The sequence below is a fragment of the Acanthochromis polyacanthus genome, chromosome 12, assembly GCF_021347895.1.
Source record: "Acanthochromis polyacanthus isolate Apoly-LR-REF ecotype Palm Island chromosome 12, KAUST_Apoly_ChrSc, whole genome shotgun sequence".
In the NCBI taxonomy this organism is placed as follows: Eukaryota; Metazoa; Chordata; class Actinopteri; family Pomacentridae; genus Acanthochromis; species Acanthochromis polyacanthus.
In genome coordinates this window covers 5,191,934-5,217,722 of record NC_067124.1, presented here as the reverse complement: position 1 = coordinate 5,217,722, position 25,789 = coordinate 5,191,934, and the positions used below count along the sequence as shown (strand labels likewise).

At 39.4% G+C, this 25,789-nt stretch overlaps 2 protein-coding genes across 2 annotated transcripts in view; one reads left to right on the top strand and one right to left on the bottom strand.

The window, feature by feature from the left end:
* The first annotated feature begins 2,140 nt into the window (after positions 1 to 2,140).
* Positions 2,141 to 17,771, top strand: ddx51 (DEAD (Asp-Glu-Ala-Asp) box polypeptide 51). The gene is made up of 16 exons (XM_051956415.1): positions 2,141 to 2,369; positions 3,095 to 3,435; positions 5,132 to 5,304; positions 5,401 to 5,551; positions 6,801 to 6,946; positions 7,046 to 7,117; positions 7,206 to 7,312; positions 7,947 to 8,055; positions 9,047 to 9,192; positions 10,067 to 10,256; positions 10,388 to 10,503; positions 10,601 to 10,717; positions 12,097 to 12,198; positions 12,292 to 12,355; positions 12,458 to 12,592; positions 17,485 to 17,771. Exons 1-16 carry the CDS (start codon positions 2,347 to 2,349, stop codon positions 17,503 to 17,505), a joined length of 2,013 nt encoding a protein of 670 aa, XP_051812375.1. The 5' UTR covers positions 2,141 to 2,346; the 3' UTR covers positions 17,506 to 17,771.
* A 2,894-nt stretch (positions 17,772 to 20,665) lies between these two features.
* Positions 20,666 to 25,789, bottom strand: part of enpp2 (ectonucleotide pyrophosphatase/phosphodiesterase 2) — a 38,144-nt gene continuing 33,020 nt past the window's right edge. The window contains exons 21-25 of the mRNA XM_022222153.2: positions 24,510 to 24,645; positions 24,236 to 24,313; positions 23,998 to 24,130; positions 23,096 to 23,249; positions 20,666 to 22,541 (exon numbers count right to left, since the gene is read on the bottom strand). Coding sequence (XP_022077845.2) covers positions 22,371 to 22,541; positions 23,096 to 23,249; positions 23,998 to 24,130; positions 24,236 to 24,313; positions 24,510 to 24,645 — 672 coding nt within the window. The 3' untranslated portion in view covers positions 20,666 to 22,370. The remainder of the gene's footprint in view (positions 22,542 to 23,095; positions 23,250 to 23,997; positions 24,131 to 24,235; positions 24,314 to 24,509; positions 24,646 to 25,789) is intronic.

Here is a 25,789-nt window from a genome sequence, read left to right as displayed (position 1 = left end):
TACACTGCTTATCAAATTTATTAGACCACCCGTCTTAAAAAAAAAAACGCAATTATTTTTGAAATCTGTTTCAAATTAAAAATTTAGTTGTTATTTATTAGGCAAATAAGAAACTGGAACAACTAAATAGTGTTATTCACAAATTTTAACCAAAAACCCGAATATTTTGTTTGACCTCCTTTGGCCCTGATGCTGTCATTTTTCACTTGTCACTGCTGTCAATCACTTTTGGGTCGTTCCAGAATTAGAGGACATTTGGGCTTAAAAAAAACTTTTGAAAAATAAACCTTCTCTTTTACAACTTTCTGCCCCATATTCCTCAATAATAGGTAATAAAGTATCAAAGGTTTGATTGGTTCAGCTTACACATCAATGATGCCATTTTTATTCCATGTTTTCTGTGTTGTTTGCTAATCCTACTCTAATCACAGTAACAGGGTTGCTAATCCATGCTAATGTGATCTTTTTCTCAGCAGTAGAAGCTAGATATTTAGCTAGCTGTTACTGCTGACCAAGAGGACAAACTGACTGATGGAAAACAGTCAAGAAAAAAGTTAAAAGAATCTTATTCTGATAATATGCATAACAGGATTGCATGAAGTAGAGTGAGATATTCAGTCAAGGCTGATAATGTTATGAAAATACATAAAATAGAAAAGAGGGCATAGCTTTGCTCTGCCCATTCTTTAGGAAAACTGTTGGATGATGTTAATTCCAGTGTTTCATGTGATTCACTGTTTTCTTCTTTTACCAGCTAGAAGCTTATGGTAACAGGGTTGTTGTGGGACACAGGTTCCATTCATGACAATTATTATTTAAAATACCATGTTGATTAAAAAGATGTTCCCATAATTGCAAGAGACATCAATAAAAAAAAACAAAAAAGGAGATTTCAATTTCATTTTGACAGTTTTATTTGAGATTCAGTTTGGTCATCAGGGGGGCGGGACAAGAGAAAAATGGCATTTAGGGGGAGCTCCAGACTTATTTGATATTTTAAAAAAAATTCAAATATTCTTCTGTCCAAGTTATTTTTTTCTTTTTGATTTGGCCTCAGAAAAAGTAAACATACACAATAACTGCATGTTTTAGTATTTTCTGTCCAGAGCACCTTTTTCCAGTCATCTATAGTCCAGTGTTTGTGCTCCCTGACAAACTTTAGGTGTTTCTGGATGCAGCTATTCTCCCCTTTAAGCCTTGTCGTCTTTGGCGCATTTTCCAAATAACAGTCTCTGCTGTCAAAAAAGAAAGAAAGAAAGAAAGAAAGAAAGAAAGAAACATGTTAATAAGTCGAAAAAAATATTGAAATTAATATCTAGAAGAATTCAGACATTAATTTAATTGATTTAATTTATTAATGGCTTTTTAAGTTACCAAAAAGTAGTAATTTTTCATTAATTTGTGTTAAATTACTTATTTCTGCATTTATTTTTAGGTTTCTGAGTCTTTTTTCCATCTTCTGCATATATTATTGTCTTCTCTGACAGTCCGCATAATAGGCTCTTATTGTTTACATGTATAGAATAGAATAGAATAGAATAGAATAGAATTTTTTTTTAAAAAAAAAAAACAGCAGCTTTCCCCTTAACATGACAATTGGTGTTACATATGCACATGGAGTATCCAGTACAGTCTATGGTTCAGACAGTATTACCACTGTAATATAAAAAAAAAAATACCCCACTGCAAGTGAAATCTGTCCATTAAAAAGTCTGAAAAATTATCTCACATACTATATCTCTTCTTGCAGAATATGTCACCTCTGAGTGCAGAACTATACTATCACTGTTGCGTTAATGTAGATGTGTGTGTGCATATCCATGTCGCGGCATTTTTAAAAATGTATATATTTGCTCAGTGTTTGTATGTTTGAAATTATGCCACTTTATTTTGATTAGAGGACGTCATCGACTGGAAGGAACCACATATCGTCGTGGTGAAAAAAAAAACTACTGTGACAAGTTTTGGTTACGATCGTGCAATTAAAAATCTACTTCAAAACAATGATTAAAACTCATATATATAATGATATAGCTGAGAAAGAGAGATTTAGTTCTTTTTTTTTTTTTTTTAATTAACTTAACATGGTCGTGTCCGACCGGTGACGAAAAGTATGCGACTCGACTAACGTACGTCATCATCCTGCGTCTGGTACGGTATGCGAAACACATGAGAAAGTGTTGATGTTTGTAGTCCAGTAAAAGTACAGTGCTTTGGTACTTTAATGAAACTAAACAAATTAAGAATTTGGACTGCGCTATTTTGTATTAAGTGTTATTTTTCTCTGCTGCGGGAAAGTTGAAAAAATTACAAATCTTTATCGGGAGGTTTCGTGTTCCTGTTGGAATGTCCCTGTTTCTGGTCAACAGGTAGGCTGTGTGCTAGCTTCTATTTCTGGTTTCTTCTTCAGTCGGACAACGATTCAATATCATGTTTTAAGATATTGAGAGCGTTTGACTTAAACATCATACTCACGATATGATTTTTAAAGGAATCAAGTTAATGCTGAAAAATAATAATAGCTATAGTTTTACTATACCTGTGTTTCTCTTTTTGTGCTACCTTATTTTTTTTAAGTTTGTTTACTCATTGTCATTGTCCTTCGTTCACCAGATTTTCTCACAACTTCACTTATCCCTGTCAGTTTTTGAGATCTGAATGTGTCAGCTGTGATAGACAAGTTCTAATCAGAAAAAGACCCATTCAGAAGGATGGTCGCTACAGACCTGAGTTTTTAATCAGATATATTCAGAAACTGAAGGACTGATATTTCTAAAGCAGTCGCAGTCTTGCAGCACATCTAATGATAACATATTTAAGCATGTTAGCTCATGGTAAATTTAAATTTTTAGCAGGTTTCAAAACGATGATGCAGAGGTCAAATTATATATTTTCCAGATTATTTTTGGCATTTTTACATAAACAAAACAAAATGTCAAAGGACAGTGTGTTGTTATGCCAATTAATCTAATCTCTACTTTTGTATGACAAGGTTGCACTTTAATAAACTGACTGAAAGTTGCTGTGCTGCGATTGTAAAGTGGTAGATGGAGGAATCTGTAATGTGTGTTATGATTTTTTTCGGTGCTCGCAGGTATCTAGGAGAGGAAGAAGATGGAGGCACTTCAAAGGAGTCTCGGTCTCAGGTGTTACTGGCTAAACTGCAGCAGAAGGCAAAAGAAAGGCAGAAGCAGAGTCTGATAGAACAGACAGAACACCAGCATGAAGAACAGACAGAAATACAGGATGTTAAAAAGAAAAGAAAAGCTGACAAAGACAGCGTTCAAGAGCCTCACCGCCACAAAAAGAGGAAATCCGATGTTGTAGCTTTGCACAGTTCAGACTCTGATAACCATGATGAGCCTGTTGAAGAGAAAAAGAAGAAAAAGAAAAGTGCAAATGAGAAACAAAAGAAGAAGAAGAAGGATACGTCAGGTGTGTTCTTGTACTTGTACTTACACACGTTTTGGATGATATTTCACATTATGTGTGATGACTTACTGTTATATTGTACCTTGTATCTTTTTTTGGCATAAGGTACAATAGTCTGAAGTTAGCACAGGTAGTTGATCCATGCAATGCAGTACATTCAGAAACTTTTCAGACCCATTCAAGTTTTCCACATTTTGTTTTGTTTCTGACTCATATGAAAATGGATTGTTTCATGAGGCTTTTTGTTTTATTAATCTTGTCATTTATAGTTGTTACTAATTTAGTTTCTGGTAAAACTTACAGAGTGTGCTGTAGTTTTCCAACTGTTGAATGTTTCACTCACAACATATTTTAGTCATAATTCATAAAAGCTGAGCTGCTTGACTGGTTTCCATCTCATATTTCCACCTTAGTAAGTTCTCATGTAAACATCACATGAATATGGTTAATATGCGAACACGAAGAAGACACATCCACCAGTAACTGTATAAATATAAATTACTTAATTTACTCATCTGCATTAAAATTTAGGACACTGAACACACACTTTTCCTCCCAAAACAGTTGTACATTTCTCTTTTATTTTACAGTTATCCTACAATTATAAGAATTTTGAAGCGGTTTTAATTTTACATTACCTGGTCCCCGCAATTCTTATCCACAAATGTTGTAAATCAGAGGTTGCTGTAAGAGTTTGCACCATGATTTTCTCAGTTGTAATAGAACGGTGTTGAAAGATACTTTAATTACAAAACAACAGTAGTGCCAGTAAATTAATAATATTGTTTTTTAGCTTTTAAATTGCCAATAATTTTGAGGCCTGTATTTGTGTACTACAGACCTTTGTTTACAAGGGAAACCTGCTTCTCATTAATCAAAAACAAATTGTGGACACCAGCATCCAGCTGACCGAGATCCTTCGTTGTCAAAGAGTTGTTAGTTCTGTGTTTATGTCAAAAAGATTAGCAGAGAGTTTTAAAGCTATGAAATGTTAATTGTTTTCATTAATACTTCCTACATCTGTCCATACAGGGCAGTTGTGTGCTGGAAACACCTCTTGGTATATGCAGATGAGGACAGAAAAGTCACAGCTACTTTATATCTATAATTTGCTCGATATTGTGATGATCAGGGTCACTGATCTCAATGAAAAGTCATGGGGGTAAAAAGCGAGTAATCCCTGCTCTTGTCATTGCAGATCTTTACAGTTACTGTTCCCTCTAAAATGCATTGCTACCAGTGTTTCTACATTTCAGAATCAGAAAAAACTTTATTTATCCCCGAGGGGCAATTAGGTCGGCAAAGAGCGGCACATTATAAAGAAAAAAGCCAGAAAAAAAACACTAAAAAGGAGACTATGTGCAGTGGCAGGCCTGCAGATAGTACCAGTAAGTATGAGTGTTACTGCAGAGGTAGTAAATCAGTATTGTCCATAGTGTCCATAGTGTCGGAGATGTAAAAGAGCAGTTTTTCTGCAGCAAAAAAAAGATGAAAAAACAGCAAATACTGTATATTAAAAGCAGCAGATTGAACAGCAGAATATACAGAATGGTAATATTGCACAGTATAAAAGTAAAAGCAAGATTGCGTCTGACAGTGACGTTTTAACATTGCAAGACAATGTAGAACGCTAGCTATGATGTCGCTTCCATAACAAGATATGTTTCAGAGGATTTACATTGTATTTCCTGGATTTTAGGCAGTTCAGCTGAAGGCGTTTCAGGCACTCTTGTGAGTGGAGGAGATGGACCAGAAGACACAGGAGGACAAGAGGAGGCAGAGAAGGACTCTTCAGAACAAAACTCACAGAAGACTTCTGCTCCAACTGGATTCACAGTTCTGGGGGGGTTTGACAGTAAGCCTGCCCAGAAGGTACAGCGATTACTTAATAACAAGGAACCAGGAGTCATCAATGTCATTACAGTTCTTTTCTTAGTAACTTTAGCTTGTGCGTTCTTCTGTTCTCAGGTCCACAGAGTACTACCTCAGTGGCTTGCAGAGCCTGATGTGATTCACAGAGACATTAAAAACAACCTGGTTCCCATCAGTAACATCTCAGGACTTTCAGCTCAGCTCCTGAAAAAACTACAGAATAATAGAATTCAACATTTTTTTCCAGGTAATGACTTGGGCCCTTTTTATCTGTGTAATCATCCTCAAGTTTCTCAGAGACTTACACCATATATGAGAATACTTCTGTTTAATTAGTTATTTTCAGGTTGCTTAATTCCTCCCCATATTTCGTCAGTGTTCATGTCAGGGGCCTCTCTAAAAGCTTCACTTTGCACTTTTTCAGTTTACATTTTTGAAGCATGGTGGATTTTGAAGAGTGTTTTGGATCATTGTCCTTATGTAGGAGCTAGTTTGTTTTCACTTTCAGCTCCTTGACTCACCGCACAATTAATTAATATCAGCTAAATCAATTTTCCCTCTATCAGTACAACATTTTCTGTCTTTGGATAACATGTTTTCCCAGAGCAGCTTAGTTCCAGTCCTAAACTGAACAGTTAGTGGGCTATTCTCATGAAATATTGATGCTTTTTCTCTTTAACCAGACCATAGTGAATAGAAGGTATTCACCATGCACCATCATTAAGAATGGAAAAAATATGGTGTAAATCTCAGTAGAGCAGGCTGTCTTCAAAAGCTGAGTGAAGAAAATTATGAGTGAGTGAGGCCACCATGACACCTATGACTTCTGTGCTGGAGTTGTGAAGGACATTTTGAAAATGCTTTGATGTCTTTTTGTAGCTTTCGCTGCTTTCCAGGCATCAGTTATGTGACCTCATGGTTTGAACTGTCAGAGAACTGTCAGCACCTGATTCCAACTGTTGACCAGCTTTACGAGTTAATTAACATCAAGCAAAATAATTTGGGAGTACAAAAGTGCTGACAGTTTTATGTCTCAGTTTAATGACTCAAGATGATGTTAAACAACTGAGCATCATACAGGGCTCCATGATGGTTGAGAAGCTCAGTATAGTGATGCAGCGTCTCTCTGAACTCTGGCACAGCGTTCAGTACATTATTCACCTTTACAGAGGTGTCATAGGTACAGAAAGAAGTCCACAGCTTACATTTACAACAATGTGTCACTTAATAGCTACAAGAAATGTGCATGCAGACAGGTCTTGTCTTCATTCCATTCCAGTTTCCTCATTCCACTGTTGCTGATTTGCCTTTTTAGTTTGTCAAAGTCCTTGTGCAGACTTTCATGGTGGTTTTTGCTGAAAATGGTGCATGTGTTGTGTGGGTGTGTGCATGTGAAGGAGGTGAAATAGTAAACGCTGGCACCTTGTTGTTCTTTGAAAAGGCTTGAGAGGGACGGCTTGAGTGAAATATTTGTGACATATTTGAACTTTTTACAGTGCAAGCGGAGGTCATCCCTGCCATCTTGGAGAGCGCGCAGCAGGGCCTGCTGATTGGACGAGGCGGCTACAAGCCCAGAGACATCTGTGTGTCTGCACCAACAGGAAGTGGCAAGACACTTTCATTTGTCATACCTGTCATAGAGGTGAGCTGCCACCATCTCTTTTGGTACCTGTGAGAGAACATTGCATGTACGCACTGCTGCATGTGTGAAGAGTAAAGTACGGATGTTGTCTTCCATTAGGTGCTGATGGAGCGGGTAGTGTGTGCAGTCCGGGCTTTAGCCGTGTTGCCGACCAAAGAGCTCGCCCAGCAGGTCAGAAATATTCAGAACCATCTGCACAAAGGTTTTATTCTAATCTAATTCTGTAGAGACTGAAAAAGCACAACATTCTGCTGTGCAGGTTTACAAAGTGTTCACATCATATGCTGAGGGAACCGCTGTCAAAGTGGTGATGCTGGCTGGTCAGAAGTCCTTTGCTGCAGAGGAGGCTTCACTCTCGGAGTACAGGTGAGAAATACAGTTGTGGCATGACTTCACAAATAATCACTGAGCTTTAGCAGCTTTTTGCCTTCAGTAGCATCACTGTGTAACATGCCCTGTAAAACCCACTGTAGCAAAAATACATCAGTTTTAGTATTTTATATTTATTATATTATTTTTGCTCATTTTTTTCTATAATTGGATTTTATACATTGTAGATTAATACTAAAGACATCAAAACTCTAAAAGAATACGTATGAAACGATGTAGTAGAAAGTGTTGATCTTTAGTATCGATCCACAATGTAGAAAAAATTACAAATAAATAAAAAACATTGAATGAGAAAGTGTGTCCAAACCTTTAACTGGTAGTGCATCTGCATTACTTTTGCTCATTTTTTTTTCTGTATTTGGGTTTTACAGGGTTAAAAGACTTAGGAAATACTGCACCAGATGACTGTCATTCATATCCTGCACAGAAGAGCTTTAAACTTGCAGTTGTAATTCGATCAGAACTTGGCACAATATCCAGTGAATGACTTAGATTGAGCAAGATAAATAAAACATCTACATATCCTCTCTAGTAATGCAAGCATTTCCTCCAGCATGACAAACTGGAAAAAGACTAATCTGTTGTCTTGTTGTAATGATTTTTCTTGCAGAGGGGGCATGAGACGCAGCCTGGCAGACATCGTTGTTGCCACTCCAGGTCGACTGGTAGATCACATCAACAAGAACTCAGGGTTTTGTCTGGAACAGCTCCGGTTTCTTGTGAGTTCTTAGAAGCCTTTAAACTGTTGTGATGTTTCATCAACCACAGATATAAAGCTCTGGAAATAATTAAGGGACCTCTGCAAAATGAGCTGTTTCTCTATTTTTACCATTTACAGGTATGTCAAGGAAAATAAAATCTCAAATTTGGACTCATCAGACCAAAGCACAGATCTCCTCTGGTCTAATGTCCATTCTTTGTATTTCTTGGTCCAAACTAATCTCTTCTGCTTGTTGCTTTTCCTTAGTAGTGGTTTCTTAACAGCTGTTTGACCATAAAGGTCTGATTGGTCAGTCTCCTCTGATCAGTTGATGTAGAGATGTGTCTGCTACTAGAACTCTGTGTGGCATTTATCTGGGCTCTAATCTGAGCTGCTGTTAGCTTGCCATTTCTGAGACTGGTGACTCAGATGAACTTATCCTCAGCAGCAGAGGTGACTCTTGGTCTTCCTTTCCTGGGGCAGTCCTCATGTGAGCCAGTTTTGTCGTAGCTCTTGATGGTTTTTGTGATTGCACTTAGGGATATATTCAAAGTTTTCACAATTTTCCAGACTGACTGACCTCCAGTTCTTAAAGTAATGATGGACTGTCGTTTCTCTTTACGTAGCTGATTAGTTCTACCCATAATATGGATTCTAACAGTTGTCAAATAGGGCTGTCAGCTGTGTACCAACCTGACTTCTGTACAACACAGCGGATGGTCCCAACCCCATTAAGAAGGGAAGAAATTCCACAAATGAACTTTGACAAGGCACAGGGGCTTTTATGACTTTTCTTTATAAATACAGTTAGATTCAGCTGAGTAGAATGCAGTGTAATTGTGTTGGTATTTGATTGAATTAAATGATTGCCATACATATAGGGATGCTAATTTAAGAAAAAAATTGGAATGGCCTCTTTCTTATTTACAGAGCTTTAAATGACACTGAAATTATTTGCCATTTATCAGCTGCACAGTTTTTAAAAATACTTCTATTCACTCATCTCTTAGATCATTGACGAAGCCGACAGGATGATTGACAGCATGCACCAGTCGTGGCTCAGTCAGGTGGTAAAGGCGGTGTACCGACCAGGAAGTGGATCAGAAACCACGTCCATCTTCAGGAGGACAGAGCCAGCTCATATCACAGCAGCCAGGTGAATCAGAGGGAATTCTGTGCAGTTTTACAGAAGTTTGAACAAACATCCTTACATGTACTGTATGTGTCAACATGTCATTCATTTTCATGACATTTTTAACTAAAGCAAACAAAGGTAGCAAGATAGCAAAAGACCTGAAGGCTTTCTCCACCACTGGCTGCTGCTGGGCAGACAGTGTACAGTGAGTGTTTGGAGATTTTTACTGCCATGCTAGAAAGTGCTGTCCCAGTGGGAGAGAGCATGGTGTAGACCAAACCAGTGAGCTAAAAGAGGCTCAAAAACTTAATATAAAATAATATAGTCTGTTTTCATTACAATGATGTCACTGTTGCTATGCAGTAATTCATGCTGGATCCTCATGAGCCACAAAACAGTTTTTTCTTGTGGGTTGTGTCTGACTGCCAGAAATTAGTCGCACAACTCTGAAGAAATTTCAAGGATTAAATTGAAATGTTTGAAGTAAAAAACTATAACAGTGCTAAAAATCTGTAATATTTTGAGAATTATATAAATTTTAGGTCAACTTTTGAAAAACTTGGCCATGTTGAAGTTCAGACTTTGAAGAAAAAGTCTTATTTGCTATTTTAAGAAACAGTTGGAAAGAGTTTCAGTTTCTGTACTTTACTGTGGTAAACAGATGACAGCAAGGAACCTTTTTATGAGTCAAATAAGGGATGCTGATGACCTGAAGTCTTGGTTTCTTTAACAACCACCATGTTATCAAAGGTCTGTGAATACTGAAATATCAAACTACATATATCATGAAAGTCCAAAACAAATTGATGACGTCTTTGGATTTTTGTCGGCTTGACGGCTGAAAACTGTAGACTCTGGTCTGAGGACTACTTCAGTAACTGGTTTCTCTTCTTAGTCTTTCTCCACCTCAGATGCCGCTGCAGAAGCTCCTGTTTTCTGCAACACTCACACAGAACCCTGAGAAGCTGCAGCAGCTCAGCCTCCACCAGCCCCGACTCTTTAGCTCCATCCACAGTCAGTCCAACACCACAGCAGCAGCCCCCACCCCGAAGCAAGACCGCTTCGACTTCCCCCAAGGCCTCACGGTAAGAGATGACCTTCAGCTCTAAGAAGGAGGGCAGACAAACATTCAAGTAGACAGGAGACAGCAAATGATGTTCAAAATTTTGAAAAGGCGTGGGCCAAATTAGAACTGACTGCCTTTTTCCGTTTTTAGGAATATTATGTGCCCTGCACGTTAAGCAATAAGCCCCTCCTCATCCTCCACTTCATCCTGCGTATGAAGCTCAGCCCCGTCCTCTGCTTCACCAACTCCAGAGAGAATGCTCACAGGTTAGAGAGCTGTTAAAACCTAATATTATTTCCATCTGTCTCTGTCTGTGTTGGGCTCTGTCTGGACTCCACATCTGTACACTTGTTCTCTACTCAGACTTTACCTGCTGCTGGAGCTCTTTGGTGGAATTCAGGTTGCTGAGTTCTCTTCCCGACTTTCTCCCGGTGAGAGGAAGAAGACGCTGAAGGGCTTCGAACAGGGAAAGATCCAACTGTAAGTCTCTGTGTGTGTGTGTGCATTCAAAGAAAGAGTATATCGACACACATTTCAGCCTCTCTTTGTTGATAGAGCTGCACTGAGGTGTCCACATGAAAAGTGTAACAAATAGTTATGTAATCCTTGGTTCTTTACTCATCCACTTGTCGTTCGCAAATCTAAAATCGAAGTCTAAGGTGGGTGTGACGAATAACGATAATAGTAAAAATAATACCTTTATTTATGTTGCACTTTTCTAAAGAAATTACACCGTGTTTTACATAAAGTTAGAAAAAAACCTGTAAAAGAACACAGTGATGAAAAAAAATTCAACAAATATGATGAGAAATCTTCATCGCCTTCCATGAGAAGATGTCTAAAAACGTTTTAGCTGCAGTCTGAAATATCCTCTAAAACACCAGCAGCAGACAGTATAAACAGACTCCATGCTGGATACTGGACTGAAAAATAAAATATCCAGTACAATTAAAGAATATGCAGCTGCTTTTGAAGAATTGTGTAAATTTATTGTGAGTATTCCCTACATCATTACATTCTTCACTCATGTCAGCTCATTTTAGTTTTAATTAGCTCTAGTGCTAGTTCTAAGTAAATAATCTGCATTTATGTACACCCATCAGCCACAGCATTATGACCGCTGACAGGTGAAGTGAATAACATCCATCATCTTGTTATAATGCAACGTTCTACTGGAAAACCTTGAGTCCTGACATTCATGTGGATGTTCGACATGTACCACCCACCTAAACATTGCAGCGTAAGCCACCCTCCAACCTCCATAGTAGTAACAGCAGTCCTTGATGCCAGTCTCCACAGCAGGACAGTGCATTCAGACACGCCACAAAAACTGCTCAGGAGTGGCCTGGGGAACATGGCAGAGCTCAGGGTTCAGCCAGGTTCCACACTAACCAGATCCAGATCTTATTGAGCATATGTTTGATGTTCCAGGATCAGCCTGATCTAGGTAGGTCCCACCCTGCAACCCACAGGACCCACAGAATTCACTGAAACCACCCCAGTGTCACAGGACATCCCCAGAGGTCCTGTGTCCATGAACCACTGGCTCAGAGGAGTTTTAGCAGCATAAAGGAGACCAACACAACATTAAGCAGGTGGTCAGAATGTTTGCCTGATCAGTGTAGCACTTTTCTGCTACTCAAAGTTCACTTTCACATCCACACCACTGGCAGCAGATCGTCCATGCAAGGTGCCTGCCAGCCATTTGGAGCAGCTTTGGTGTCAGCGTTTTACGCAAGGACATGCAGGAAAATACAGGTGCCTAGAAAGCCCTACTCCAGCTCCCTAGTGTAAACTCTCAGTTAGTCTTTTCTGATTTGCTGTAAGGATTGATGATTTGAATGAATGTGTCACTGCAGGTTGATCAGCACAGACGCAGCTGCCCGCGGAATCGACATCAACGGGGTCAAATGTGTTATCAATTATGATGCACCACAGTACATCAGGACCTACATTCACAGGTGAGGTGTCCATCAGACCTGTACAACTGCTGCCTGATGTTTTAAAGCAGTGGCCGATTTGTAAAAGATATATCTTCTGTTGTCTTCATTGAGGGTTGGAAGAACAGCAAGAGCAGGAAAAGCAGGCCTGGCCTTCACCTTCCTGCTGAGAGTACAGGTGCACCACATAACTCACTACATATGAGAGTCATATGAAGAGTGTAGATAGCCCATAAAGACAGTTTGGTTTCTGTAATTTGATTTCTGTCACCCCACCCAGGAGAAAAACTTTCTTCAGATGGTGGTGGATGCAGGAAGCCCCGGGATTCAAAAGCAGATGGTTAAACCAGAGAACCTGAAGAGTTTGGAAGTCCGGTATGAACAAACCCTGCAGGAGCTGGCTGATGTGATCAAGGTACCATCTCAAACCTTCCAGTTAGCCCAGTTTGTGGTCCACATGACCACTAGAATATGCTTGTTGTGACTTTCATATCAACCATTAATTAGCTTTTAAATACTGAAATAGATTGCCCGGCCAAAAAAAAAAGTTGCACACTCTAATATTTCAGAATACTGCCATTAGCTTTGAGTATGGCACTCATTCACTGTGGCATCGTTTCGATAAGCTTCTGCAATGTCAATTTTTCATCAATATGATGGGAGAGTCAGACCAAAGTCTTCTCCAGAACATTCTAAAGATTCTCAATGGGGCTGAGGTCTGAACTCTGTGGAGGACAATCCAAGTGTGAAAATGACATCTCATGCTTCCTGAACCACTCATTCTCAATGTGAGCTCCATGAATCCTCACATCGTCATCTTGGAACATGCCCATGAACATCAGGGAAGAAAAACTCCACTGATGGGAAGACCTGCTCATTCAGTACATTCAGGTAGTCAGCTGATCTCATAGCCTAGCCGCGCTAGACAACCCACGGCAACGAATTTAATTCTCTGCCAGGGTGGGTCTAGTTACCCTCCATAAGGCTCGAGGCTGGATTCTCCTAAAACTGGCCGGACCAATCACCATGAAGTGTAGAGTCAGAAGGCGGGCGTAACGAAGTGACGACAGAGGCGTGACGATTCTGACAGAAACAACCAGCGCACAATAAACAGTTATCTTTCAACTCGGCTTTGGCCACAGCCCTTAAAGATTTGAAGCTAAAATTCAACTTGAAAGATAAACAAAGGACGGCACTTAAGTGTTTCATTGAGAAGAAAGACGTATTTGGACTTATGCCGACGGGATATTGCAAATCCTTAATATACCAGTTGGCTCCGCGGCTTGGCTGGTTGGGAAGCTAATGGGACTTAGCCACAATCCGCCGGTGCTCTCGGAACTATGTCAGCCTATTCGTTGCGTTGATTGGTTGTATATCTACCCAATTGCTGCAGAGGGATTTGAAAGACAACCTTTTAGCCCGCCTCCCTCCCTGTCGAGCTTCCCTAGACCCTTGTGCCGTCAGAAACATGGGTATAGCGTGGCTAGGCTACTGATCTCATTCTTTGGGAACATAACATTGCTGAACCTGACCAACCCCAGATCATAACCCTAACCCCCACAGGCTGGTAGGCTCTAGTCATGATGAGTGCATCACTTCATCTGCCTCTCTTCTTACCCTGATGCCCCCGTCACTTTGGAACAGGGTAAATCTGGACTCATCAGACCACATGACCGACTACATTAGTTCCTTAAAGTTGATGGTTCTCCACTATCCTTCAGGTTTTAATAATGTGTTGGACGGTTCTTAACTTGATTTTAGTAATTTCAGAAATCTGCTTAGTTGTTTTCTTTGATTGATGCAGGACAATGATTTGACCCTTCTGAGACAGACTAACATCCTTTCTATGACCACAGGATGTGTCTTCCAGCATGGTGGTATAAGAAATGAGAAGTTCCTCGCTGCATCAGCTACAGGGATGTGATTTTTCCGCGAATTCACGGAATTCCGCTTTTTTTACGTTTCAAAAAAAAAAATCCAATTTTTTCACCCCAAAAAATCCGATTTCGTTTCCCCCAAGGTACGACTTTTAGATATTCCGAGACCGTATCAGGCATGTTATGTGGTGTATCAATTTTGAGACCCAACGTGAATCGCCCAAATTCGATGAGAAAAAAATATAGGGTGTAAGGGGTATAGGGTTAGTTGTCAACAGTGCGCTGGCAAAAGCACGAGTTGGAAACATTGATTGGAGAGCATTATCGAAAGTTAGATGTAGCTGGGAAAGCGAGGTGCATGGTGTGCGACGATGAGACAAAATGCAGCGACAGAGGATGCCAAGCGCTGACAGACCACATGAAAATGAAAAATCATGCCAGGAAATTGTACGAAAAGCGCTCTAACCACCAAATGCCCAGCAATTTTTTCACCCGGCGGAGGGAAGAGACGCGACAACAGGACCAAACATGCGGGATCAGTAGTGTGTACTTGCAACCATAGACATAATAAAGAGTAGACGCCGCTCGGACTGCTGCGCAGCGAGAAATACGGCCGCCCTCTTGGTCCGGTCACCCGCTCCACTCAGCGCTGTTTGACAGCGCATTTAATCCATCTTAACTCTGAATATTAAACTGATTTTCACGCGTTTTTATTTTTATTTTTTGCTGCAAATGTCATACATGTAGCTATGATACAGTACAAATGGTTCGGCGTATTTTAATATATCGGGATTAACAGTAATAGAATATTCTGATATTAAGCTCGACTGTAGACAGGTATTTTGCAAACACTGTAAACACACACACACTAATATATGTTAGAGAAGCAGATAATGGCAGTAAAGTCAATTATTTTAATAATTTGAAGAGACAGTATATGATTACGCCATATATAAATATATAAACAAAATACTGACTAATGAACACATATTTGTATATAAAACAAAAAATAGAAGTTATATATCAGAGAAAATGAATATATATAAATGATAGATGGAGTATTAATATAATCAATATATCAGAGAAAATTATTATACAAATCATATATACACACGTGGACAAAATTGTTGGTACCCCTCAGTTAAAGAAGGAAAAACCCACAATTCTCACTGAAATCACTTGAAACTCACAAAAGTAACAATAAATAAAAATTTATTGAAAATTAAATAATCAAAATCAGCCATCACTTTTGAATTGTTGATTAACATAATTATTTTAAAAAACAAACTAATGAAATAGGGCTGGACAAAAATGATGGTACCCATAACTTAATATTTTGTTGCACAACCTTTTGAGGCAATCACTGCAATTAAACGATTTCTGTATTTGTCAATGAGCGTTCTGCAGCTGTCAACAGGTATTTCGGCCCACTCCTCATGAGCAAACAGCTCCAGTTGTCTCAGGTTTGATGGGTGTCTTCTCCAAATGGCATGTTTCAGCTCCTTCCACATATGTTCAATGGGATTCAGATCTGGGCTCATAGAAGGCCACTTTAGAATAGTCCAACGCTTTTCTCTCAGCCATTCTTGGGTGTTTTTGGCTGTGTGTTTTGGATTGTTGTCCTGTTGGAAGATCCATGACCTGCGACTGAGACCAAGCTTTCTGACACTAGGCAGCACATTTCTCTCCAGAATGCCTTGATAGTCTTCAGATTTCATCGTACCTTGCACACTTTCAAGACACCCTGTGCCAGATGCAGCAAAGCAGCCCCAAAACATTACTGAGCCTCCTCCATGTTTCACCGTAGGGACAGTGTTCTTTTCTTCGTATGCTTGGTTTTTGAGTCTACGAACATAGAGTTGATGTGCCTTACCAAAAAGCTCCAGTTTGGTCTCATCTGTCCAAAGGACATTCTCCCAGAAGCTTTGTGGCTTGTCAACATGCATTTTTGCAAATTCCAGTCTCGCTTTTTTATTAGTTTTTTTCAGCAGTGGTGTCCTCCTTGGTCGTCTCCCATGAAGTCCACTTTGGCTCAAACAACGACGAATGGTGCGATCTGACACTGATGTACCTTGGCCTTGGAGTTCACCTTTAATTTCTTTGGCGGTTGCTCTGGGCTCTTTGGATACAATTCGAACGATCCGTCTCTTCAATTTGTCATCAATTTTCCTCTTGCGGCCACGTCCAGGGAGGTTGGCTACTGTCCCGTGGGTCTTGAACTTCTGAATAATATGAGCCACTGTTGTCACAGGAACTTCAAGCTGTTTAGAGATGGTCTTATAGCCTTTACCTTTAAGATGTTTGTCTATCATTTTTTTTCGGATGTCCTGGGACAGTTCTCTCCTTCGCTTTCTGTTGTCCATGTTCAGTGTGGTACACACCTTTTCACCAAACAGCAGGGTGACTACTTGTCTCCCTTTAAATAGGCAGACTGACTGATTATGAGTTTGGAAACACCTGTGATGTCAATTAAATGACACACCTGAGTTAATCATGTCACTCTGGTCAAATAGTTTTCAATCTTTTATAGAGGTACCATCATTTTTGTCCAGGCCTGTTTCATTAGTTTGTTTTTTTAAATAATTATGTTAATCAACAATTCAAAAGTGATGGCTGATTTTGATTATTTAATTTTCAATAAATTTTTATTTATTGTTACTTTTGTGAGTTTCAAGTGATTTCAGTGAGAATTGTGGGTTTTTCCTTCTTTAACTGAGGGGTACCAACAATTTTGTCCACGTGTGTAGACTATCAATATAATTCATACATATATATTAAAAAAAGATATATCAGAAAATGATAATATAGATATAAATATTGTTTTATATAGAAATGTGTTCATAAGTCAGTATTTTGTTTATATATGTATATATGGCTAGAGCCAACAATGTACTCAGTAAGTTCTTAAATCTTTTTTTTTGAGTCATGATGAATGGTATCTTCTGCTCCTTGTTAGTTTATCATATTACATATTAACTTGAATACATGTGTATATGATGAATATAATGACTTGTTTCTTTTATGTTTACTTGCTATTTTAGTCCACTTTTGACACTTAAATAACACTAAAACCCAGGCGCTTTGGGGGGCTTTGCCCCCCTTGTCCCCCCACCGGGCGCTGCCCTGGACCCGCTGACCCCCAGACCCCCGGCTGAATTTTTCAGATAATTTCACTTTCCTCAAATCACATCCCTGCAGCTACTGTAGGGTTAAAGAAGGTGTTGCAGCTGAAACGCATTCATCACTGCAGTAATTATCCAATGGAAGGCTCTTACCTATTTGCTTATTTAAATCCAGGTGGTGACTTATTTTGGCCAGGCAGTGTCTGTGGACACAGGACTAAATGAGACCAGCATTTTTTTTGTCTTTCAATATATAGAACACTTTTTACTGTTTATCTACGCTCATTGACTTTTGTTTGTCTCTACAGGAAGAAAAAAACAAAAAATGAAGCAGCGCTGAGATTCTCATCTGATCCAACAAACACCATATTGCTCTTTTTCAGCTGTATTTGGAATAGAAATTTTGAATTGTTTAATAAAACACAAAAAGTCTGCGTGCACATGTTATTTGGCTGCTCTTCCTATCAGTCTGACTAGACAAGATGTGTGTAAATTACAGAAGCTCTTTGCCATCATGAAAGAAAACAGTATTGTAATTACTGCCTGTTTCATTTAGATCAATTTTTATCATTGATAATAAATGATTTTTATGAGATCAGTTTTGTCACTCTACTGTGTATATCTGAGAGCCCAGGGGCAGTAATGCTGAATGGTTTAATGTGAAACAGATTTATTACACCCGTTGACACATTTTACATTTCCTTTAAACATTACCATCTCTTGAAAACATGTAAACTTTGAACAGAAAAAAATGTGATCATCCAGAGGGTTGGGCATGGTTAGTAATTAAAAATTCTGATTCTGATTCTGCTTATTGATTCCAGTTTTTAATGATTCCTGATTGTAGTTTTTCATGTTGCAGGTGGTTCGTTTCTACAACTGTGACAGCTGTAGAAACATGTGAACAGCATTCTGTGTTTACATGAATGCTGCATTAGTAAAAAAATAATAATCTAATAATATTCTAAACTGTATCATAGCACAGACACTGTTGAAGACATTTTTCTGCAGTATTTTTACTACCATAATATATTTTCCTGATTGTACTGACATACTTTTACTTGAACTATCTACACGGAAAAACAGCAGAGGACCAGGATTTACTTGTAGCTGAAGTCCATAAATATGGGCACTTATACCATTGGTTGTTGCTAGAGGTACGGACCCGTACCCGTAGCCTGTGGACTACGGATACGGCACTTGCCATTTGCCAATCAGATACGCGAGATCTGGTCACGTGACTCCCGGTAGACGCTCGCTGTACGGACCCGTAGCATCGGTACGACAGGTACGGACCCTAAACCTGACCCTAACACTAACCCTAACCTTAACCTTTGCTTACCTTTCAACAGTTTGCAGTGGTTAGCAGCTTCTTGACTCGCGAGACTCGCGTACGGGTCCGTATCTGTCTGGCAAATGGAAAGTGCCGTACCCGTAGCCTGTGGGCTACGGATACGGGTCCGTATCCGTAGACACTAATCACACAGAGGTCACCGTGACAACCTGGTGATCAACAATTATGGTGTGAAATTCAGGGATGACAATTTTCCGCGGATCCGCGGATTTCCGCCGATTTAATTTAAAATTTGAACACTTTATTGTCGCTGATGTATCTTCACTGAAGCTATCGTTCGATTGTAAACGGCCCAGCCATAGACATATATACGTAGACGCCTCATAGGCTGTCGAGAGACGCGCTTACAGCGCCGCCATCTTGAAACGGGGCCAGCGGAGGCAGCGGTGCATATGTACGAGGCAAGAGGTACTGTTGAATCTCAAAGTGGAATTATTCGCTGAATTTTGAACCGATTGCCAAACTGTTTGACTTTTTTAGAAACGTCACACGTGTAGCTACTATACAAGGTGCTCGGATAATTTTTACAATGCTGGTTTTGCCACGAGTTTGCATGTTCTCTCTGTGCATGCGTGGGTTTTCTCCGGGCACTCCGGCTTCCTCCCACAGTCCAAAAACATGCTGAGGTTAATTGGTTACTCTAAATTGCCCGTAGGTGTGAATGCGAGTGTGATTGTGTGTCTGTATATGTAGCCCTGTGACAGACTGGTGACCTGTCCAGGGTGTCCCCTGCCTTCGCCCGAGTCAGCTGGGATAGACTCCAGCACCCCCCGCGACCCTAGTGAGGATAAAGCGGTATATAGAGAATGGATGGATGGATGGTTTTGCCACTCAACACTTAAGCTACACATCATCTCCCTCTGACTCCAGCATAGTTATTTAAAGATGCCGAACTTCTGTTCAGCCTATGGATGCTCTAATGAGCGCTGTAAGGAAGCAACAGCTCGTGGGATTACTTTTCACATGTAAGATGTATGTAAGGAATAATATATTGTTAGCAGGTTGTCATAGCTAGAGTGAAATAAACGCCGACAAGACGGATAGAACCCCATCAGGTCCGTGTCTGGCTTCTACCCATGATCTAACCAGCTCTCTACATCATCCTGTGTATTACACAGCTGATTACCGGTGAAATAACTAATCTGAGACAATTTTTTGTTTAAAATTCGATGTTATGAAACTAGCGTTCCTGTAGCCCTGACTTAAACAACTCTAGTATTATGTTTTTAGCTCATTTTTCAGGCAGAAACCTTTTATCTGGATTAAAGATCTTTCATCAGAAGTTAAATTTACAGGTTCACAACGCCTTCCAGTACCCATCCCCTCCCCCACACAGACGTACACTACCGTTCTAAAGTGTGGGGTCACTTTGAAATGTCCTTATTTTTTACAATGAAGGCATTTTTTCAGTGAAGATATCATTATATGAATGATAAATCCAGCCTTGACATAGTTAGTGCTAAATGACTATTCTAGCTGGAAACAGCTTATTTTTAATGGAATATCTCCATAGAGGTACAGAGGAACATTTCCAGCAACCATCACTCCTGTGTTCTAATGCTACATTGTGTTAGCTAATGGTGTTGAAAGGCTCATTGATGATCAGAAAACCCTTGTGCAGTTATGTTAGCACATGAACAAAAGTGTGTTTTCATGGAAAACATGACATTTTCTGGGTGCCCTAAACTTCTGAACAGTAGTGTACATACTCAGCCTCACAGATACATAAGTACTCTTTATTCTAATGGTTATCATACATATTTTTGTTGTTCATATACAACTGAGACCACATGTTTGCAGACATTTCAAGACTTTTCCTCCTTAGCCTCTGCGCACTGGACCATAAAAGTTGAAGTGAAAGAGTGAGAATCCAGATCTCCTGCGGACACAAAGGTCGACTAAAAGCACTTGTATTAGCTCAATGTGCACAACAGTTTATTTAGTAAAAACACTTGTTTATTGTGAAGAAATGTACATAAAGCATAAATAGATCGGCCTCACAGGTGGTAAATGTTTTTAGGGAAAACATCATTAACATTGTTTTTGTGCACAAGTTCAAATCACCACATACACACTCGACAGTCAGACATACACAGAAAAAGTATTCAGTTTTGCAAAAACTCTACACACGCACACACACTTTGCATTTTTATTCCACATAAAGAAACTAAAGGTAATTTCTTTTTCATCACTGAACATAGGGAGAAAGTGTTAAATGCAAACATGGAGTCAGGAGTAAATTTAAAGCCAGCCAGAGCAGGTCCATGTTCTACAGGAAGCTGCTCCACTTTTCCAGTCCTGTTCTGCTGCTCTCAGGGATGGTTTGTCTGGGACTTTGTTGACAGCTTTGCAGTGCAATTTACTGTGTTTTTAAACATCTTTAAAACACATAGCATCTTTACTACATATGAAACATAGTTTACTTGAAAATAATTTGAATTTTTATGTATTATATATAGATAGATTTTAAAAGAAATCAACTTGAAAATAGTACATCTATTTCAAATATGTGTATGTGGCAGAGGGGTGATGAACATTAAAATACCTGCAGCTTGTGTGTATGAAACACTTTTTGATGAAGTTCAAATTTATGTGGAATTGGCACTCCTCTCCAAATGATTTAATTTATGTTGTTTAGCTTCCTAAATGAAGCCGTGTTCAATCAAACGGCTTTACATGACCTGACTAATAGTAATCCTGTTGGTGATAATCTAATCCTTTTCATTTTTAGGTTTCAGTACAATTAGTCTAACGGCTGCATGTATTGCATCGGGTGAGAACTTACACAGGAACAGAGTATTTACACAATGCAGACTGTTGCCTATATGAGTGAAATCATAACATCAGGCAGTGGAACCGTTTTACTTTCCTGCTGCTCGTCCCATTCACAGAAAAACTGCCAGAAAAAGTAACAGCACATCAAATTTAAAAAAAAAAGAAACAGAAAAGAAGCAGAACCACAAATTAGAACCTCTTTTACAAAAAGCAAGAGGTTCTAAAGAAGCAAAAAGAGTACGTATACGTCTTGTGTAAACCTCACAGCAGCACAATTCAGAGACTGTGTGATTCTAGAGACATAAATAAGTTGTCAGAAGAACATTTAGGATGAGAGAGGATCTGTCTGATTGGTCAGGTGCCACACTACCTGCACGATGAGCACAATAATGACTTTATTTACCAAATGTCAAATGTGTAGTGCTACCTACCCCGTTGTCTTTGTGATAACCTGCCTAATGTCAAAAGAATCAAATTATCTGTAAGTCACGCTGCTGAAGCTCCTTTAACTGAAATGTTCACTTTTATTTACATTTTTTCACCGTGTCTCTTTGTACACAAAAGTAAAACTCTTTTTTGCCATGTTTTGAGTCTGGTTTGCCTCTCAGCCACGGTCAGCTGGGATCGGCTCCAGCGCCACCAAAGCCGTCCTAAAGATAACTGGAATGGATGAATTTACTTTATTGTAAGTCTGTTTGCAGTCTTTCTGTGAATGAATCGGTTCGTTTTGGCCACACGCCTCTCCTGACCTTCTGAAAAGTCTGAATTCAAGAGTAGAGCCCTTGTAACGATTCTTTCTTTGGGTTAAGCAAACAAACTCAAGTTATTGGCTGGTTATTGGGTTTTCCTTCTGTCTGCGCTTTAACACCACTTAGCTACCCGAATCTGAACAAAGCAATGAAATGAATGAGATGAACGGAAATGCTTAGTGACAGGGCCACAGAATGGATGCTGCAGAGCAGTCAGTGTAGAACAGAGATGACACTAATCGGGTACCACATGCTGTGCATCCACCACAGTTGAAGAAAATGTCAGTAACATTATTGCACACAGATCCAGCAGAGATCAGATCTCGCTCTCGTAGGTGTGCATGTAGGTCTTGAGTGAAAGAATTTCAGCATAGCTCCTGGTGGTTCTGCGGTACAAGTCCAGGCCTGTCAGGATCTCCACATCCCTGACACGAGCCGTGTGCATCTTCATCAGATCCTCCACCCAGCGAGACTCCTCCTCAGAGCTCTGTGGGAGGCAGTCAGGGCGACAAGCAGCATGTAAGTCAAGGTTTTTGGTCCGTCGTCCATTTTTACTGGGAATATGTTGAGCTTACGTTAAGTACAGTTTTGAAGTACTTGTGTTTCATTTGAGTATTTCCACTGTATGTATTTGTGTTCCACTACATTTGAAAGGAACATATTGTAGTAAAGTTTTCTGCACTCCATCAGTCTGACAGCTGTTAATACAGGTTAAGTTACAGATTACAACTTTACACACACACCAATTATATATTATTACATAATAAACTACTAAATGCAATGTGAAGTAGTGAAAACTAGCTCTGTCTGACCAATGACAACATTAAAACACTGTTTACACATCAAGACATCACTTCTACAATTCTGTAAAACCAATCAGAACCATTCATTTGATTTTTGCAGCTCTCCAACAGTTTTAGGATGACTGTGATATGCAGCCATCCTTATGGATTGATTGTTGTTGAAATGTTGATTTCTAATTGCATTTTGCAGGATTCTTTTAAAGCCAAAAATCGTATTTAAAGATGTGATTGTTCTTACGTTGCAGGTTTCATCGTTGCTGGGTCTGTGTGGCAGGATAAAAGCAGCGCTGCTCAGCGGACCGCTGCACGAGTCTGCAGCCTGTGTGAAGTCCAAGCAGCTGGTCAGGACCACAAAGTAGTGTGTGGGGATGGGTATCGTCCCACTTACATACCTGCAACAAATCTCAAAAAGAAGGTTTGAACTTTAGTGAACAGTCGAGTTGGGACTGATGTTATTTTTTACAAGCTTTAGTTACAAGCTTTTCTTTCAGTATACAACTCAATATACAACAATTTACCAAGAAACTGCATCTGTTTCAGAGACAAAATACAAGCAGTTACTCTCTGGACTGTTCCCCGGGTACGGCTGATGATATGCAACTAATTCCATTATACTAAATAAAAGACTACAAACTGCGTCTAGAAAACTGGAGTAGTATCTTGATCAATGGTGTTAATAATGTAAAAATAAAATGAAAGTAAAAACGGGATGTTTTATTACAAACAACTATACAGATATCAGAGTTCAGGTGAAAGAAATCCATAAACATCAATCTCTGGATAAATAAATGCCATCATCACAGGGAAGACTGGAAAGCAATAAACTACTTTGCCAAAGAGAAACTATATCTTTAATGCCATAAGTAAGTTTTGAGGACAAAACTGTGAATAAGCCACTAAAGGCTGATGATTATGACATGAAAGCAGGTCCAGTAATTCCAGGTTTGACTTTGTGATCTACGTTTGCAGGTGAAATCATTCTATTATAGGAGAACACTTTTTCTCAGTGAATGATGTGAAATTTGATGACTATGTTTTGTTAGTTAACCCTGGGACTGACAGGTACCAAGGTCCAAATTAAGATTTTTTATGTTAACAAACAGAAATATGTGCAGATGTAGAGATGGTGAATGTTCCTACTCTCTTATCCGCTCAGCTGAGTCCCGAACACCATCGTAGTCATAGTCAAATATGGGTCCAATGAGGACGTTCACTCCATTCCTCTCAGTGGCATATTTCTTCACCAGTGCTCTCTGGAAGTAAGCCCATATCCCTGAGGGAGAGAGAGAGCGCTGAGGGAGAGTAGGATGTGGGTGGATGGGAAGGAAGGCATGAGAGATGAGGACTCCAGTCGTGAAACACTGGAGTAAAGACTTACTCTTGAATGCAGGATACATGGGGACGGTGTTGGTGATGAGGACGGCATCGTATTTTTTGTCCACGTTTGAGGACAGTTCTGTCAACACAGAAAAGAGGAGAGTAGTGCGTATTATTAAAATATACTTTGAGTGCATCAAAACCAGTTGGCAGTTAAAATGACAGTAAAGAAAGGAATTTTCCTCTAAAATACCAAGCAAACAAATCCAAAACAGAATGTGTGTTGTGAGTGTCCAGTTATGTCTGTTTGAAGCTGTGTGTGCAGGTACACCTACGTGGCGGGTACAGGAAGGCGTATGAGATTTGTTTGTCTGCTCTGTAGTTGGTACAAGACTGGCTGTAGGCTGGAGGGACTCTGGCATCTGGCCTCACACAGTTGGACAGAGCTTCAGGCAGAGGAGACACTTCTACCTGGAGAGCAACATATGCACACACAAACACACAGAGGACACAGGTCTACTGACATCTGGTTTGAAGCGTTGGCTGTTTTCAGCAGCTGTATATCTCAACAAGCCAGAGCAACGGAAGAAGTGTGAGAATGATGCAGCAGGTATGAACGACTGCTCTGAACTGCTGCTTGTGTCATTACCAAAAGGAAACAGGAGTGTCAGGCAACTTGAAAGATGTTTTGTGATTTTGAAGAGATCTCTGAGTGTGACCTCTGACAACTAAAGCCGCTGAGTCTCTTGCCTCTCTATAATGTTAATGGACCAATAGTGGTGCTGAGATGTCTCAAAAGCCTTTTTCCCCCCTTTATTTTCAGTTTGTTCTGTGTAGAGAGAAAGTCTGTTTAAATGATGTAACTATTCTCTCACAGGTTTTGAGGTTTCTCCTTATTTGGGCGTCTCATGCCAAAACTGTAAGAGCAACACTGCACACAGGATTGCTTGTGGTTACCTTCAAATCAAACAGCTACAAGAACTCCAAGTAGTTTTGGACGTTTTTCTTGCTCCTGTCACATTTTTACGAGCTTATTTTTCACTCCAACATTGAATCCAGCACCTATATAGAAACAACAGAAAATGCCCACAGGTAGAGCAATCCTGTCTTTTTTCTTTTTTATGTGATAAAGTTATAATTCCATGAATCATGAGAAAGAAAAAAAAATGACAGAACTTCTGTGCTTGTTTTATTTTCCAAAAAAAAGGAATTAAAATATAAAATGGCAAATGTATACACCACATATGCCAGCCAGATAGATAGATAGATAGATAGAGAGAGAGACCTTCTCATTCAGTGTTATTTTATTTAATCATTATACATTGTAGATTAATACTGAAGCTATCAAAACTATAAAAGAAAGCATATGGAATTATGCTATAAACAAACAGTATTAATCCACAATGTAGAAAATAACACAAGCAAATATAAAGCATTGAATGAGAATGTGTATTTTTGTTTCCATACTTGTCGTCTTTTTGTAGACACAAAACTTTTGCAAGTTTTGTCGTGCAACTGGCTGCAGCTGAGGCTTCTCTCTGTGTGCAGTGGAGCATGGAACTGATTTCTTTTTTTTACAGCATCTGGATAAATTAAATGGTCTAGCTTTGGTAAA